At 38.5% G+C, this 16,427-nt stretch overlaps 1 protein-coding gene across 1 annotated transcript; it reads right to left on the minus strand.

Annotated features, from left to right (window-relative positions):
* Window positions 1-10,536: 10,536 nt before the first annotated feature.
* On the minus strand, window positions 10,537-11,704 carry LOC133032277 (uncharacterized). The gene is made up of 2 exons (XM_061106159.1): window positions 11,182-11,704; window positions 10,537-10,709 (listed from the first exon to the last, which is right to left on the minus strand). Exons 1-2 carry the CDS (start codon window positions 11,702-11,704, stop codon window positions 10,537-10,539), a joined length of 696 nt encoding a protein of 231 aa, XP_060962142.1.
* Between the last annotated feature and the right edge of the window lie 4,723 nt (window positions 11,705-16,427).

Consider the following 16,427-nt stretch of genomic DNA (forward strand, 5'->3'; position numbering starts at 1 on the left):
AATTTAAAAGAAATAAGAAAAGAGGTAAGCAATACTTGATTTTATCCTATTTTCAAATTCAAATTACACTAATATCTAAAAAAAATTAAAATTAATTTATTTCTGATAATTAGATTTGAAATTTGAAAAACAAAAATCAACATACAAAACTACACAAAAAATCGGAATTGAATTCCATGAAATAACATGAAAAATTGAAGAAAACGAAGAAAAATCCCACACTGTACGGATGGTATGCGTTGCATACCATCCGCGCGCGCAAGGAAGGTGATCTGCCGAGTTTCCTCGGTGCTCGGAGGCTGCCAGCAGCCCTTCCGCGCGCGTGGGTAGGGTGATCACCACCCCGATTTTTTCCGATGTTCAAAAATTCATAACTAATTCAAATTAAATCAAAATCGAGTTCTGTAAAAAAGTAAATTGCTTAGAATTTTCAAAACTATCCAGTAAGAATAATTCCAGATACAGACAATCAATTATTTTTCCCAGAATTCACAAACATCAATCAAACATCAATATGACACATCATGAAACCATCCAAATCACAAACAAATCATTTTAAGTCCAAATTTCTTGCAAGCAAATCAATTACCATGGCTCTGATACCAGTTGTTGGAAATATATTTATCCAGGATCTTAGATCTACTCACAAGTATGTTGATTTAACAACCTAATATTGAACTTCTAAAACGATGAACTAAACACATAAAAGTTAAGAATAACTTACAGTGATGGCAGCGGAATTAATGTCTCCTTCCACTCAGATCTCTAACCCTTGATTCCTGTCTGTAGCAGAGTATAATAGAGATTTGAGCCCGAAAGTTCTTCAGTTGGATGTGATCCTTCACAGTCTTCCAAACTATAATGAGGTACTGAGTGATGTGTGTGGGCACTTCTCTCTCACTAGGAATTTCGAAATTCTCTCTTGTTTTTCTCTCTTGATTTCGTGTGACACAATGCAAAGCAAAAGCTTTCCCAAGCATACCAAGAGTAGAGAGAGGGGGCGGCTATAAATAGGAAAAGGGAAGAACACAACTTTCCAAATAAACAGTTTCCTCTTTTACTGTGTAATTGAATAACTGCCTTATTTAGTGTGATCCACCACTTTCCTATTTTGGCTAGGCTTTGATTAGCAATTATATGGCAATTTAAATTGAAAATAATAATTGGGAAACATGCAAAGGGTGGCCGGCCATGGTGTGTATGGGCCTCACTGAAATTTTACAGTTTCCTCAATTTTATTTCTATTTCTCTAAAATTGCCATTTTTCCAATTCTAATCTTTTAAATGCCAAAACTAATTATTTAATAACTAAAATAGATTATTAAATAATATTGCCATTTAAAATAATTATTAATTAGACATGGAAAGTCTCTTAATTAATAATTAAACCTAGAAACCCTCCTATTTACAATTTCATCCTTAAACTGTGAGAATTCACAAATTAGACATAGTCTAACTTTTAGAATTATAATTGATTAATCAATTACAGAGTCTTACAAACAGTATAGTCTCAACTAGAATGGGGACCATGGATCTATATGCTGAGCTTCCAATAAGTTGAACCGATTTACCAAGTAAATCCCTAACTTATTAATTCCTCGTTGAATCCACTCTTAGAACTTGGAATTGCACTCTCAGACTTATATAGAGCATATCATATGTTTCACGATATCAATATGCTATCTCATTTAATCATTGTTATAATCTTAATGTGATTTAGAGATCCTCTATATAGATGATTTACATCGAGATGGGACCAATTTACCATTTACACCCCTCAATGTATTTTGCCCTTTTGAACACTTAGTTACCTGTAAATAATGTTTTAGTGATATGATATACAGTCACTGAAACAAGAGCTCATCCATTTACTTCTATTTAACTAAGCTCAAAAGGAATCATCACTTTACTTCTATACACCAGTAGAAGCTATAGATTTCCATATTTATGTTCAGCACTCCCACTCAGTTATGCTATCATGTTCCCAAAATATATGTATTATCCTGACCCAAAGGTAGGCTTAACTAATAAATCAAAGAACAAGAATAGCACTCCTGAGATTGAGCCTAAGCATATCAGGATTTAGATTCTCTTAATCTAAGATCAACTTCTGACATTGACTTGGAAAGATACAACGGTAAGTTTACAATATCTTTGACCAAGTTCAATATCGGTCTAGTCCAATGCATACTCCATACATTCGAAACCAGTATACTTTGCCAATGTTCTGGAAAGAACATAACACTTACTCCAAGTGTAAGTATACTTCATCGCTGATTATCACATCAGTGTAAATCCAAAACACTGATGAACAGGGACCAAATCTTTTGAATCATATAATCACAATCACATTCCACTGTATTGACAATACTGTAATTGTGAATAACTATATGTTCTGGATTTAACTGATTTTGTGCATATATCAAGTATATATATTAAACCATAAACATGTAACATACATGTAATCATAATTCACTTCAAAATTCTAAATTGATAACTAATCAGATTGTAATGGGTTTTAATTAGGGCATAAAACCCAACATATTCAGGCTATAATCAAATCAAAATGTATCCACCAGACCAAGAACATACAAGTTTCCGAACAGATATGGGTCTATATTGCTACAAAGTAATGTCGTTTGGTCTAAAAAATGTTGGAGCGACATACCAAAGATTGGTAAACAAAATGTTTAAAGACCAGATCAGGCAAAATAAAGAAGTGTACGTGGATGATATGCTCGTCAAATCTAGAAAGGTTGGGGGCACATAGACGAAATGGACGAATGCTTCAAAGTCCTCAAAAAGTACGATATGAAACAGAATCCCTCAAAGTGTTCCGTTGGAGTCAGCTTGGGAAAGTTTCTAGGCTTCATCGTCAATGCCCGAGGAATTGAAGCCAATCCAAAGAAGATTCAAGCCCTCCTGGATATGAAGTCGCCAACAAAAACCAAAGAAGTGCAAAGCCTAACTGGTCGGATCGCCGCGCTCAACAGATTTGTTTCAAAATCAACAGATAAGTGTGTCCCATTCTTCAACATCCTGCGAGGAAACAAGCAGTTCGAGTGGACGAAGGAATGTGAAAAAGCTTTCCAAGAGCTAAAACCACAACTCGCAAAACCTCCCGTACTCTCAAAACCCATAGACAAAGAAGAACTGGGAACATACTTAGCTGTCACAGAACATGCCGTAAGTGCCGTGCTAATCAGAAAGGAGAACAGCGTACAACACCCAGTCTATTACATCAGTAAAAGACTTATTGAGGCCAAGGGCTGATATCCATTAATAGAAAAGCTCACATACTGCCTTATTCTAGCAACAAGAAAGTTAAGGCCTTATTCCAAGCTCATCCTGTTCGGGTATACACCGACCAGCCTTTACGCCAAATATTACAAAAGCCAGATGCTTCTGGACGACTACTCAAGTGGGCGGTAGAGTTGGGCCAGTATGAAATCACTTTCTATCCCCGAATAGCAATCAAAGGCCAAGCTTTAGCAGACTTTGTGGTAGAATGCACGGGCAAGAAAGCAAGAATACCAGAAAGCAACCCTGAGCCGGTACAAACACCTCAGCCAAGTAACAGTGAAGATAAGTCGACCTAGAAACTACATGTAGATGGGTCAGCTACAGATCAGTTATCTAGTGCAGGAATTGCCCTTGTCACACCTGGGGGCAACACCTGCACACTACAGTCAAGTTTGGATTCAAAGCATCTAACAACGAAGCCGAGTATGAAGCTCTAATTGCTGGGCTAAAGCTAGCCCGGGAGATGAAAGCCGAACACATTAAAATCTGTAGTGATTCACAGCTGGTGGTACATCACGTATCCGGAGAATACGAGGCTCGGGGAGAAAAGATGATAGCATATCTGAGCAAAATACACGATCTGCTCGCACAATTCAAAAGCTATGGTCTCAGACAAATTCCAAGGGAAGAAAACACAACTGCAGACGCGTTAGCTCGATTGGTAAGCAGCAATGTAAGTGACAAGACAAACTTTATTCCTATTCAGTTCCTCGAAGAACCTAGCATCACTGGCACGAAAGAGATCGAAATGATTGATACTTCCCCAAACTGGATGACACCAATAGCAGCCTACCTCAACTCTGGGAAACTCCCAGATCATCGAAATGAAGCTCGAAAAATGAGAAGGAAAACTGGACGGTACATCTTAGTAGAGGCAATTATGTACAGAAGAGGATTCTCAATGCCATTGCTCAGATGTGTTACCTAAGAAGAAGCTGCACGACTCCTATCTGAAGTGCACGACGAATTCTGTGGAAATCATGCTGCCGGGCAAAGCTTATCTAAGAAAATTCTAAGGCAAGGTTACTTCTAGCCAACGATGATTGAAGATTCAAAAGCCTATGTTAAGAAGTGCGAAAAATGCCAGAGATTTTCAAAGATACCTAGAGCTCCACCTAGCGAGTTGACTCAGATGCAAAGCTCGTGGCCCTTCGCCATTTGGGGAATTGACCTGATTGGATAATTACACAAGGGCAAAGGAGGAGTGCAGTACACAGTGGTAGCGGTTGATTACTTCACCAAGTGGACAGAAGCCGAACCACTCACAACCATTACATCAAAGAAAGTTCAAGACTTTATTGTGAAGAACATAATCTGCCGGTTCAAACTGTCGTACAAGATAGTTTCAGATAATGGCAAGCAGTTCGACAACCAATCCTTTACTGACTTTTGTGCGAACCATGGTATCATCAAAAGTTTCTCCACAGTGGCACATCCTCAAGCAAATGGTCAAGTTGAAGCAGTCAACAAAACCTTAAAGGATACACTGAAGAAAAAACTTGAAGATGCCAAAGGAAATTGGCCAGAAGAGCTTCTTGAAGTTCTATGGTCATATCGGACAACTGAGAAAACGGCAACCGGACAGACACCATTCGCAATGGCGTACGGATATGAAGCTATGCTGCCTGTAGAACTCGAGCCACCTTCTCACAGAAGATTGATGTAGAATCAAGATACCAATCACGTACTCCTAGCAGAATCACTTGATAAAATTGAAGAAAGACGAGCCACTGCAAACTTAAAGTTGATGGCCCATCAACAAAAAGTAGCTCAATATTTCAACAAACAAGTGAAGGCTCATAAATTCTTCGTGGGAGATATGGTCCTGAGAAGGGTATTCCTAAACACCAAAGACAGTACGGAAGGTGTACTTGGACCAAACTGGGAAGGACCATATCAAGTGGTCAAAGTTCTCGACTCCGGAGCATACAAATTAGGTAAGTATGACGAAAAAATGCAACTCATTCTAGTACCACGGTATTGGAATGGGAAACATTAAAGAAAATACTACCAATAAAGTACCAGGTCGGATGACCACATTAAGTACTGAATGAACATTTACTTTTAAGTGAATGGCCTGTTGGGTGGACTACGCTCAAAGGTTTCGATAAAAAAAAACAAAGTACTCAGGTCAGAAAACCATTTTAAAGTACAGTTTCTTATTTCTGCAATTTGTTTTATTTCATGTTAAGCTAAAAGATCAAATTGGATCAAATAGCTCTGATGTAAGTTACTACGGTAACAAATACACTTATTGATCAATAAATGAACAAAGATAGTTATTTCAAAATTCAAATTGAGTCGAAATAATCAGCATGTTTCTAATTTACCATCCAGTGCGTACAAAAGGCTTGGTCAAACCCAAGACATGGAACAAGATACTTGTAAAAGACAAGTGACCAAGAGTCATACGTCTGCTTAGTCACTTGGGGGGCACCTAAACCTGTACAAAGAATTTGGTAAAAATAAAACAATCACAATTGCACGATGATTAAAAACAGAGAATGAAATTCATTAAAGATAAAAAAGGCACGTAATACCGGGATTAAAAGCTGCCCGGTCAGCCCGTTGTCTGAAAAATGAAAAATAATTCTAAGTTTAAAGACCGCTTGGTCGGTCATGATGTCTTAGAAAAGGCCCTGTGGCCGAATAAGATATATAAAAATAAAAAGATAAAAGAAGAAGTGTTTAAACAGCTGGAGTCCCAGGCTCTTGATTTGGGTCTTCTTGGCCGGCAGGAGCTGGAGGATCTGTTGTTTGAATGGGAGGTACATCAGCATTTTGGCCGGAGGTAGAAGCAGCCGCCTCGGTTTCACCATAAGCCACTTGGGAAGCGCAGAACTCAAGGTACATGTCCTTAGCTTCTCCCAAGTAGTCGAAGTTTGCTTGAGGATTAGCCTTCCAAAAGTCGTAGAAAAGCTCAAGATCGGCTGTCTCAATGGCATGAACTTTCTCTTTCAGTTTCATCACCTTGGTTGTAAGCTCCTCCTCCTTAGCTTCCTTCTCCTCCTTCACCCGACAAAGGACCGCTCGAAGAGATGTCCTCTCATCCTGAAGACTATTGACTTCAGTAGACAAAGTCTCGATGATCACCTCAAGTCGGTCAAAAGCCTCAAGATCCTTGGACAGCTCAACTATTTTCTTCTGGGCAGAGAAAAGCTTCTTGTTGGCTTCACCCAACTCCGTCCGAACAACTCCGAGTTCTGCCCTGACATCTTCAGCATCCTTCCTGGCCAAGTCCACCTCTGCCATCATGGTGTTGGACAAAGCCGTGTTCTTGGAAGAAGCAGACTTAGCCCGAGATTAGGTGTAGGCCAACTTCAGACCGGCCTGCACAAAGAAAAAACTTGAGTATTTGAGCCAAGTAAAGAGACTTAAAGAAGAGTGTCAAGGAAGACTTACCCTTGTGAACTCCTTCAAGACTCATCCCACCAGCAGCTCCAGAGAAGAGTCATTTGTCGGCACCGGCCAGCTGCTCACTAACCCCAGGAACCAACCAGTTCATATAGTGAGCGAGCATCTCCTTGCCTTTCTTGGCCTCCGGAAGCACCGGCAAAGGTGGAGTAGAGGTACGCACCAGTTCAGACCCACTTCTCGTTTGGTCAAACCTATCCGAACTCCCTCCTTGAGACTCCGTCGACTGGGCAAATTTTGGAGTGGAGGGGTTTGCAACTGTCAGCTCCTCGGAAAGATCGATGACCTCCCCAGCATGCGTCTTTTCCTTGGAAGAAGTTCCCTCACCGCCTTTAGGCTTCTTGGCCAGGGGAGATGCGCTGGAGCTTCCACCAATCCTCTTCCTCAGAGCATCGATCATCTTCTGAGACATTTCTACACGGAACAAAAAGCAACATGGTTAGAGAAAATAGACATCACAAACATGAGGCATAATAGTTAAGAAGCTCAAAAACAAGATGAAGTAGTGTGCAAGGTGATTGTCCAAACAAGCCTCAAAAGTCCATCATCACCTGACATGCCTCTTATTTCGGACATAATGGCTTTCCCTTTTCCGAGTACGGGAGGAGGTGGCCTAGCAGAAGAAATGGGCTCCCTGATGAGAATTGCATGTTTGATAGGCCTGGGCCGGGCTGGAAGCTTTTTCCTCCTTTTGAGCAGAGTCACCTGCTCTTCCTCAGCTTCATCTTCAGGATTCAAGGGCTCCTAAGCATATTGCTTTTCCCTTGCACCTCCCTTCAACTTAGCTTCACGCTTAAGTTGAATGAGTTCATTCTCCTGAGGAGCTCATTCAGCCCGTCCAGCACCAGATTTCTTCTTCCTCTTCCTCACTGGCTTAGGAATTAAATCCTTTGGATAGAGCCCGTACTTCACAAAATTATCCTTGGAAGTCAACCGAATTATATTCCGGTCTTTCCCCGGAAGTCGAGCAAGCTTTTGAGCTCTATCCCTAAGAGCAAGAGTGAGGGGAGGCATCCTTAAAGTATTGATGCAAAGGCATCAACGCCCCTTGTTGGGCATGAGCGCCCAACCAAACGCACATCCCCCTTTTAGGGTTTGTGGCTCGATTGTTGTGGGCAGGAATGTAGCAGTCCAACTCGCCCAGGTAGCCATCCTGGTCGAGAGTCCGCAGGCGCACCTCAGTAACCCTGGATAGAGGACTCACCCACCTGGCGCCCAAGGCACTTTGCCTCCTATGAGGAACCGCAGCATTAAGTTCCTCACTGACGTAGTCCACGCCCTCGATCAGGACGTCACCGTCAGCATGGATTGGCTCCCCAGCCTCATTGTATTCCCCGTAGTTTGGGGGTTCAACCTCCTCCTCTTCCTCCGCCTCAGAGGAACTGCCAGGACGAATGTCGTCCTGCCCCTCAATCTCCTGGACCTCGGCGTCCCCATCATAATCCACCTCTACCTGGACGGCTGGATCCTATTCGGCGCTGGGCAAAGTGGCGTGCCGAGCCACTTGAGGATCAGATGCGTCAGCCAGACGCATTGTTTTCTTTGTACGAGCCATCATTCTATGGTTGGGTACAAGATTTGAAGAAGGTGGGCTAGAACGAAGACGACAATGGTCCTCGTGCAGAAGTTGAAGCAGGTCCTGGTCGATTTGATGTTCGCTCTCCCAAAACTCACCTGGGTTCATCTACAAAAGACAACACACAAGATGAGTGTTTGGTTGGAATATCGAACGATAAACAAAGCAAATATGCCGACCAGGAGTACTCAATAGATTAAAGAACAAGAATGTTCATAGAAAAGTCAGAACTCAAGAAGTTTGAAATTTTCTCGAGTTAGGGCAAAAAATTTCATGAAGCTAAGAATAAGCAAGATGATAGACCGTCACAATGCAGTTAAAAAAGCAAGCATTATGAACTATTAATCGCTTGAAATCATGGCAAAGAAGAATCACAGAGTTTCTAAACCTAGGGTTTCCTACGAATGTTCTACAGCAAAGCCAAAAGTGCATTCAAAATGTAAACATGCAAAAATAAGCATAAAGGAACTCGAGAACTTACTTAAGGATCAGATATCTGGGTTCAAGCAACGTCAATCCAACGAGTAGCTCCGATGAAGGCACTTCAGCAGACTTGAAGCTGAAAACCTCTCTTTTCGCTCTGAACTCACTTAGCAAAGAAGGGTGGTGAGAATGAGTTTTTGTGCCAATGCTCTTTGGTATTTATAGGCAAGTCAGGAAAAAGGGGTAATCATTTTAAAGAAACCTTAGACGCCTTGGTTCCCCCCTAAAGCGAATATGGGAAATAAAAAATAATCAAGTGCAGCCGTCAACCGTAGTGAGAGAAAATTGGATTTTGAAATATTAATTGTGAGATCATTAATTAGCCAAAAACAAAAGGGATGCCCAGTCAGACTCACATCGAGTCTCGAACAGACGCACCTAACACGTGTCCCCATCCAAAGGCAGAAGCAGCTCAGATAAAGTCTACAGGCAACTTCGAAAGTCCCACACAGACTTGGGGGGCAAATGTTATCCCAATTTTCGCACTCTGACATGGAATCGCATAATGGTGACACGTGGAATCAACTTGGAGTATTTGTTCGGGGGGAACAGCCCGAGCAGGATGCCTCGTTGGCATACTTGAAGCAAACCGATCAGTGATCCCTGTAGAGGAATCAACACTTAGCAAATTCAGCTTTCACATTATGAGTCATAAACGAAATCCCAATATCTCGAGGATCAGATTACAGGGATATGGCATACACACGATCCCACGATCAGTGTATTCTACGTCAATCACACGATCTTTGTACTCAACATTAATCCCACATTCTTTTCTATTTATATCCATTGTAACGAGAAGGCAAACACTTCCTCTCCAAGTTTGTAGCCTTATAAAATAGTGATACATGCTCACTGGGCAAAGGGTCGCAAACAGTTTAGTCGAGACCTTACACTAAATATATTATCTAAGAATTCTTATTCAGAGATACTGTTGTAAGAGCTATAAGAAAATGAATCTTTCTCCTTGTTCTTGAGTCAATACAAATAACGAGGATTAGGCTATTACCGAACTGCTCAGGGCTGAACCTCTATAAAATTCTTGAGTCTTTATATTTGTTTTACTATATATCGATTGCTATAAATCACTTATCGCTTACTAAATAAGACTCATTATCGTTGGCTAAAAGCGAGGTCAACAAAGTTTAACATTTATACTTTTAATGTATATGTAATTAGAATTTTAAATTAGTTTGTTAAAAAAATTATTGTTATGAGAATAAATAAATAGGGTAGTATAAGAAAAAATTTGAGTGTTATACATAATGAATTATTTTTATATTTCGATCATATAAAGTCGTTGTTATCATCGTATCTTATTTGTTATCATTACTGTATCTCGCTTGGTCATCACTGTATCTCACGTATTGTCTCTCTATATCTCACTCTTTTGTCATTGTCGTATCCCACTCGTTGTCATTGTCGTATCTCACTCGTTCTCTTACCTATCATGATCACCGTATCTCACTTGTAGTTTGTCACTATATTCAAAATCAAACTTGTCACTTTATATTTTTTTGATGAATAAGGAAAGTTGTATTGCTCAAATCACCAATTACATCCATTGTTTTTGTACAGAACTGTATTCTATACACTATAGTTAGATATAAAATTTACAAGAATTACAAGTTTAGCAACCATTGCTTATCTATTCCCTCTGTTTTGCTTGGAATCAGCCCTGCTATTCTCCTTTTACTATCCTGCTGAACATTGTTGACTATGACATTAACTTGCCATTATTTTTGATTCCACAAAACACATCATTCCTTGGACCCCATAGCTGATACACCAAAGCAGCCAAAACTGTAGTCATCATGCTTCTTCTGGTTGCTCAGATCTTCTTCATTTTGCTGATACATTGCAGAAGTTTCTGCAAACTGACTGCATTTGTTCCCCAATGCAGCTTCCTTTTCACTTTTGATAACATTTCTTCCTGTATTCATAATTAAAACAATGCTCTGTGGTTTCTTTTTCCTTCCCACATAATAGACATGTCATGTCTATATTCTTATCATAATTACCAACTCTTTCCTTAGTATTTAATATGCCCCACAACACCAGCCATAGAATGAATATGTTCTTAGGAATAACAAGTCTATCCCACACAAATTTACACCATGATTTCTTTTCTTGTTTGTTGTATAGTAACTGATAGCTATGTGGGATTTTGAATTTCTACAATACAAATGTAGCTAGGTCAGTTTTTAGCTTCAGTTTATTCTTGACTCCAACCAGCTTATTCCAAAACCAGCTGCAATAAGTGGGAGCTTCATAGTCCCACCATTGTTTGACTTTTAAATACACATTGTGTATCCATTTGACAAACAAGCGATCTTTCTTGCTAGCTATATCCCATACATATCTGGCCAAAGCTGCTATGTTCCAATTCTAAATATTTCTAAAACCAAGTCCTCCAGCATCTTTGGGAAGACAAACATGTTCCCAATCCACCAAACTAGAGCCAGCCCCAACCTGATTTTCTTTCCATAAAAGCGATCTGTAAATTGCTTCAATATCCTTAAGCAACTTCTTTGGAAAAAGCATAATCTGAGCCAAGTATGTATGTATGGATATAAGAACAGCATTGATCAAAGTTACTGTCCCCATATAAGACAAGTTTCGAGTGCTGAACAATCTAATCTTACTGACCATTTTCTCTAATAAAATCTGACAGTCAGAATTAGAGAGTTTCTTTGAACATATAGGTATTCCAAGATACCTGAATGCTAGAGAGCTCCTTTTAAAGTTTGAGGCCTCCAATATTCTTCCAACTTCAGTATCTGACATGCCAGAGCAGTAAATCACAGTCTTCGGTTCATTTGGCATTAAACGAGAAGTTGAAGAGAATAATTTCAATCCTTTCAACATCAACATAATTGAGACAAAGTCTCCATGACTAAATGCCAAAAGATCATCAGCAAAACACATATGATTCAAGTTCAATGATAAGCATCTTTCATGAAATTTAAATCCAAGCCATTCCCCAATCTTTTGAAAGATCCTAGACAAATACTCCATCCCTAACACAAAAAGGAGGGGAGACATGGGATCTCCCTATCTTAACCCTCTCTTTGCATTAAAAAAGCCACACATGGAGCCATTAAAGAGAAGAGAGAATTTAGGTGTCCTAATACAGATCATTATAAGATCAATGAATTGAGCAGGGAACCCAAAACCAGTGAGCATTTTTTCTAGGAATCCCAATTCTACAGTGTCATATGGCTTCCTTAAATCTATCTTGGTCATGCAGCTTGGCTTACATTTCCTTCTCCCATAAAGCCTCACCAAATCCTGACAAACTAACACATTATAAGCAATATACCTACCATGACAAACCCCCCTTATTGTCAACAATAAGGTCAGGAAAAACCTTTCTTAACCTATTGCAGATCACCTTAGTGGCAGTCTTGTAGAGTACATTGCAGCAAGAAATTGGCCTGAAGTTAGCCACACATTTTGGACAGGTAACTTTAGGAATTAAAGTAATAGTGGTGGTTTTGATTTCCTTCAACATTTTTCTAATACTGAGAAAAGATAAGATAGCTTCAACAAATTCTGTTCCCACACGTGCCCAATTATCCTGATAGAAGGCACTTCCAAATCCATCTGGTCGTGGTGCTTTAATACCAGGAATGGAAAACAAGGCTTCTTTCACTTCTTGTTCTGTGTATTTTGCCATCAGAATATCTTTATGCACATCAGTAATCTTAGGGCCCAGATTAATCACTGATTGCAATACTTTCTTCCTATTTTTCATACTAGTACCAAGCAAGCCTTCATAGTACCTTAGAAAAGCTTTTTGAACACCTTCTGGAGAATCATTCCAAGTTCCTTGCTCATCTTCAATCGAGAAAATCTTATTATGAATCCTTCTTGATTTAAGAGAAGCATGAAAATAGGCTGAGTTTTCATCCCCAAAAGTTGCCCAAGTGATTTTAGCTTTCTGAGACAAGGACATGGAGTAAGCTTTATGGACTTCATTGTATCTTCTACTTGCTTCCTGTTCAGCTTCCATTAACTGCAGGCATAGTGGATTCTTTTTCAATTCCTCTTGAGCTGCTATTAGTTCTGCTTTTGCCACCATATCAACTTTTTGAATCTCAGAAAAACCCTCTCGATTGATCTTCTTTAGGACTAGTTTTAGTCTTGTGAGCTTAGTAACCATTTTAAACATTTTCGAGCCTTGTACATCTTCATTCCAGCATTGAGTCACTTGAGTATCGAAATCAGGAGCCAACTTCCACATATTGTAATACCTGAAAGGTTTCTTTCCCAAGCTCCTATCTTGGTATATAGATACTAAGATAGGGCTATGATCAAAAGACAATTCAGGTAAAAACACTACCTCGGAATCAGGGAAGGAATTAATCCATTGAGGATTCACCTTACCTCTGTCAAACTTGAAAAAAATCTTGTCATCTGGCTTTTGCTTATTGTTCCAGGTAAGAAAAGAGCCTAAAAACTTCAGATCAGTCATCTCACATTGCTCCATACAGTCCCTAAACCTTTGGGAAGGAATGCAGTGATCTTTCCTTCCCACTCTCTCATTGGCATTCAATATTCATTGAAGTCTCCTATAAGTATCCAAGCCTCATGTATTCCTATAGCTAATTTCTTCAAATCACGCCATATTTTTTCTCTTTTTTGCTCATCATTAAAGCCATAAATGAATGTTACAAAAAACTTCCCAGTTTGCTGCAGTGAGTAGATGTGGCAATGAATCAATTGAATAGAACAAAACTTCATATCCATAATATAAGCAGAAGGTTGCCAAGCTACAATTATTCTCCCTTTATCTAACCAGGGATTATTGTTAGAGAAACACCATCCCTGAAATAAACTACTATAAAGCTTCCCCATATTCTTATTTTGAACCTTAGTGTCTAGGACAGTAACAAAACCAACATTCTTTGAAAAAATCAATTGCTTGATTTCTTTATGCTTTTATTGGCTGTTAATCCCTCTCACATTCCAACATAACAATCTATCCATTGGAAGTAGAGGGATCTCCCCCCTCCCATATTACTCACTTCCTCCAACACATTCTCTAAAGAATCAAATCTGTGATTTACTGTTGTTTCCCCTGTTTCCTGTTCAAGCATCACTCTCTTTTCCTTGACCACCCTTTGAAATCCCTCTTCATCAACCTGATCCTCCTTCTTCTCCTTTGTTTTCTTAGGGATCCAAATTTGTTTCACTTGTTCTTCTTTAGCGTCTTTCTTCCTACATGATTGAGTATCATGCCCAATGCTCGAACAATTATAATAGACAAGTTGTATCCATTCATACTTCACTTCCAATTAAACTCATCAGTAAACGAAATCTTATTAGGGAATTCCAGATATAGACTCAACTAGATTAGAATTCTAGGGTATGGAAGACGATCTCTGTTCTTAATGATGTTGTCAACCTGTAGAGGCTCTCCCAACTGGCTCACTATCTTGAACAGAGAATTTTCCCCCCAGTATTTGATATCTAATCTTTTCAATTGGATCCATGTTGGAACATTGGTGCCCTCTTCCTTGGTGAAATCGTCCACAGAGTTCCATGGCTTCATCACCATAGGCTTCCTGTCAAAGAATATGTACCCCTGCTCCAGAACCTTGTCTCACATTTCTAGGTTCTAAAATTTGATAATGAAAATTCCTCTAGTAAGGAGCCCTACTTTCACCATTGCATCCTTCCATATTCGACGAACAAAGCCTTCTAGCATGCTTATTAGAGGGTTAGCTCCAATAACATAACACACCAGTGATGGCTACCAATAGTTAACATTCTCAGCAATGTCTTCAAACTCAATCTTGACATTCTTCTTTCGATCTGATCTTTTATCTGCAACGTCACCTCCCGATCTTTCAAAAAACATTTCCAGGTTCCTTTCTACATTAGATCTGAGTATTGGAGGAGAAGGGTTCTTCCCCGTACTCACATCCTGAGTAACTCTGTTAGCCACCGTGAGCCAATCGGAGAAGTCTTAACAGATCTCGCTTGCAGGCGAAAGCATTCCTTCAGCGTACTGTTCCATTGACCCCTGACACTGTTCCAATGCTTCCAAATCTTCAGCTATATCCAATTCCTGAATTCCAATCACAGCATCCACGGATCTGGTTTTGATAACCCTATTAGTTGAAGACAGCCCTGTTTTCTTCCCCTTGGATTTCTCTTTTCCGGCCATTTTTGCCCTTTTTGCCATAGCACTGGTGAAGCACCGAAAGAAAGAGAAGAGCGGGTTTATTTTATTTAATTACAATTTATACTTGTCACTTTATATGTGTTTACTGAAATTGGTAGCTTTTCCTTAATCTTGATCACATAATAATTTCTTAATAATACCTCATCAAATATGAGTATGTGAATCTTTCCTTTCAAATTCAAATACATTACTAACACTAATCTTAATTTGAGTGGTGTCTCTCTTTATTTGAGCCTTCACTCATTTTCTTAATACTTATCTTAAAATTAGAAATTTAAGCTAATTCAAAATATTAACGCATACATATTATTTGTTACATGTACTACATAATTATTTTTTTTTTAAAAAAAAACTAATCGTAAGTGATAAATAAATATAAATATATTAATTTAGTTAGCTATATAAATCTACGTATATAATTAACTTATTTCTTAAAAAAATTAGAAAAATAGATTTAGAGAGAACAAATAATTACTTATATCCTTTTATTTTTATATTAATTTTAATAAAAAATTAAAAAAATAACATTTCAAATTTAAATATTCAAAATATAATTTAAATGAAACAAATTTTTTGGGGCAACTTATTTTAATAGAAATACATATGTTTTATTTTGATAAACAATAAATTATTTATCTAATGATTGATTAACTAATTTTTAAATCGGTAAATAAATAAATATATTGAGTGGCAGGACTGAATGTGTAAAGTCCTTTTTTGGCAATTTAGATTCTAAAATATTTTTTATTTGGAGTGAAATTTATTTGTGCTTTCAATTCGATTTTATTATCTTTATTATTCAGTTTTATTGCTCTTTTCTATCTTAGGAAAGATTAATTTTTTAGCTGGCTTTTTCTTGTATGGAAACTTCTTGTAAGAGAAGAAACTCTCTTATGGAAAGTTGGTTTTTAAAGGAAACTTTGACTATTATTATTTTCCTTAATAAGTTTGATTGTGTCTTGATAAGATCAGATCATATACACTATTTATGGCAAGTATCAAGATCCAATACAAGATCGAACTCGTTTTTGACAAGTTTCCGTTTCTGGTCTTATTTGCTGTGTCAAAATCTCGTTCTGATGCTGCAAATCAAGTTTTTCTTAGAAAAGTTTTGTACAACTGTAGATTCGACTTTGTGGTTGTCTCTAGGGTTTCTATGTTCTATAAATAGAACCTAGAGAACAGCCATTCGAATCAACTCATCTAGATTTTATTTTTTGCATTTTTCTTATTTGTGAAGAGAGAGTTATTTTTGTGAGAACCTAATTGTTCATCTAGGTTCTTGTGTTTTTCATATCTGTTCTTACCCTGTCTTAAGGTTAGTTAGAACACTCGATTGAACAAGAGAGAGGTCTTCGGGAGAAGACTTCTTCAAGTCTTACTTTGGGAGCACGTAAGCACGCACACTTCAAAGGCGAAGGGAGTTTGCTGTTTGAAGGTATTTCAGAAGTCAGATTT

This window comes from Cannabis sativa, chromosome X, assembly GCF_029168945.1.
Source record: "Cannabis sativa cultivar Pink pepper isolate KNU-18-1 chromosome X, ASM2916894v1, whole genome shotgun sequence".
Classification (NCBI taxonomy): Eukaryota; Viridiplantae; Streptophyta; class Magnoliopsida; order Rosales; family Cannabaceae; genus Cannabis; species Cannabis sativa.

Coding starts and splice junctions, on each gene's coding strand:
- LOC133032277 (XM_061106159.1), bottom strand. CDS start 11,704: ATGTGTTTTGCTGATGATCTTTTGGCATTTAGTCATGGAGACTTTGTC. Junction 10,710..11,181: donor CAAAGATGCTGGAGGACTTG/GTTTTAGAAATA, acceptor TTATGAATACAG/GAAGAAATGTTATCAAAAGT.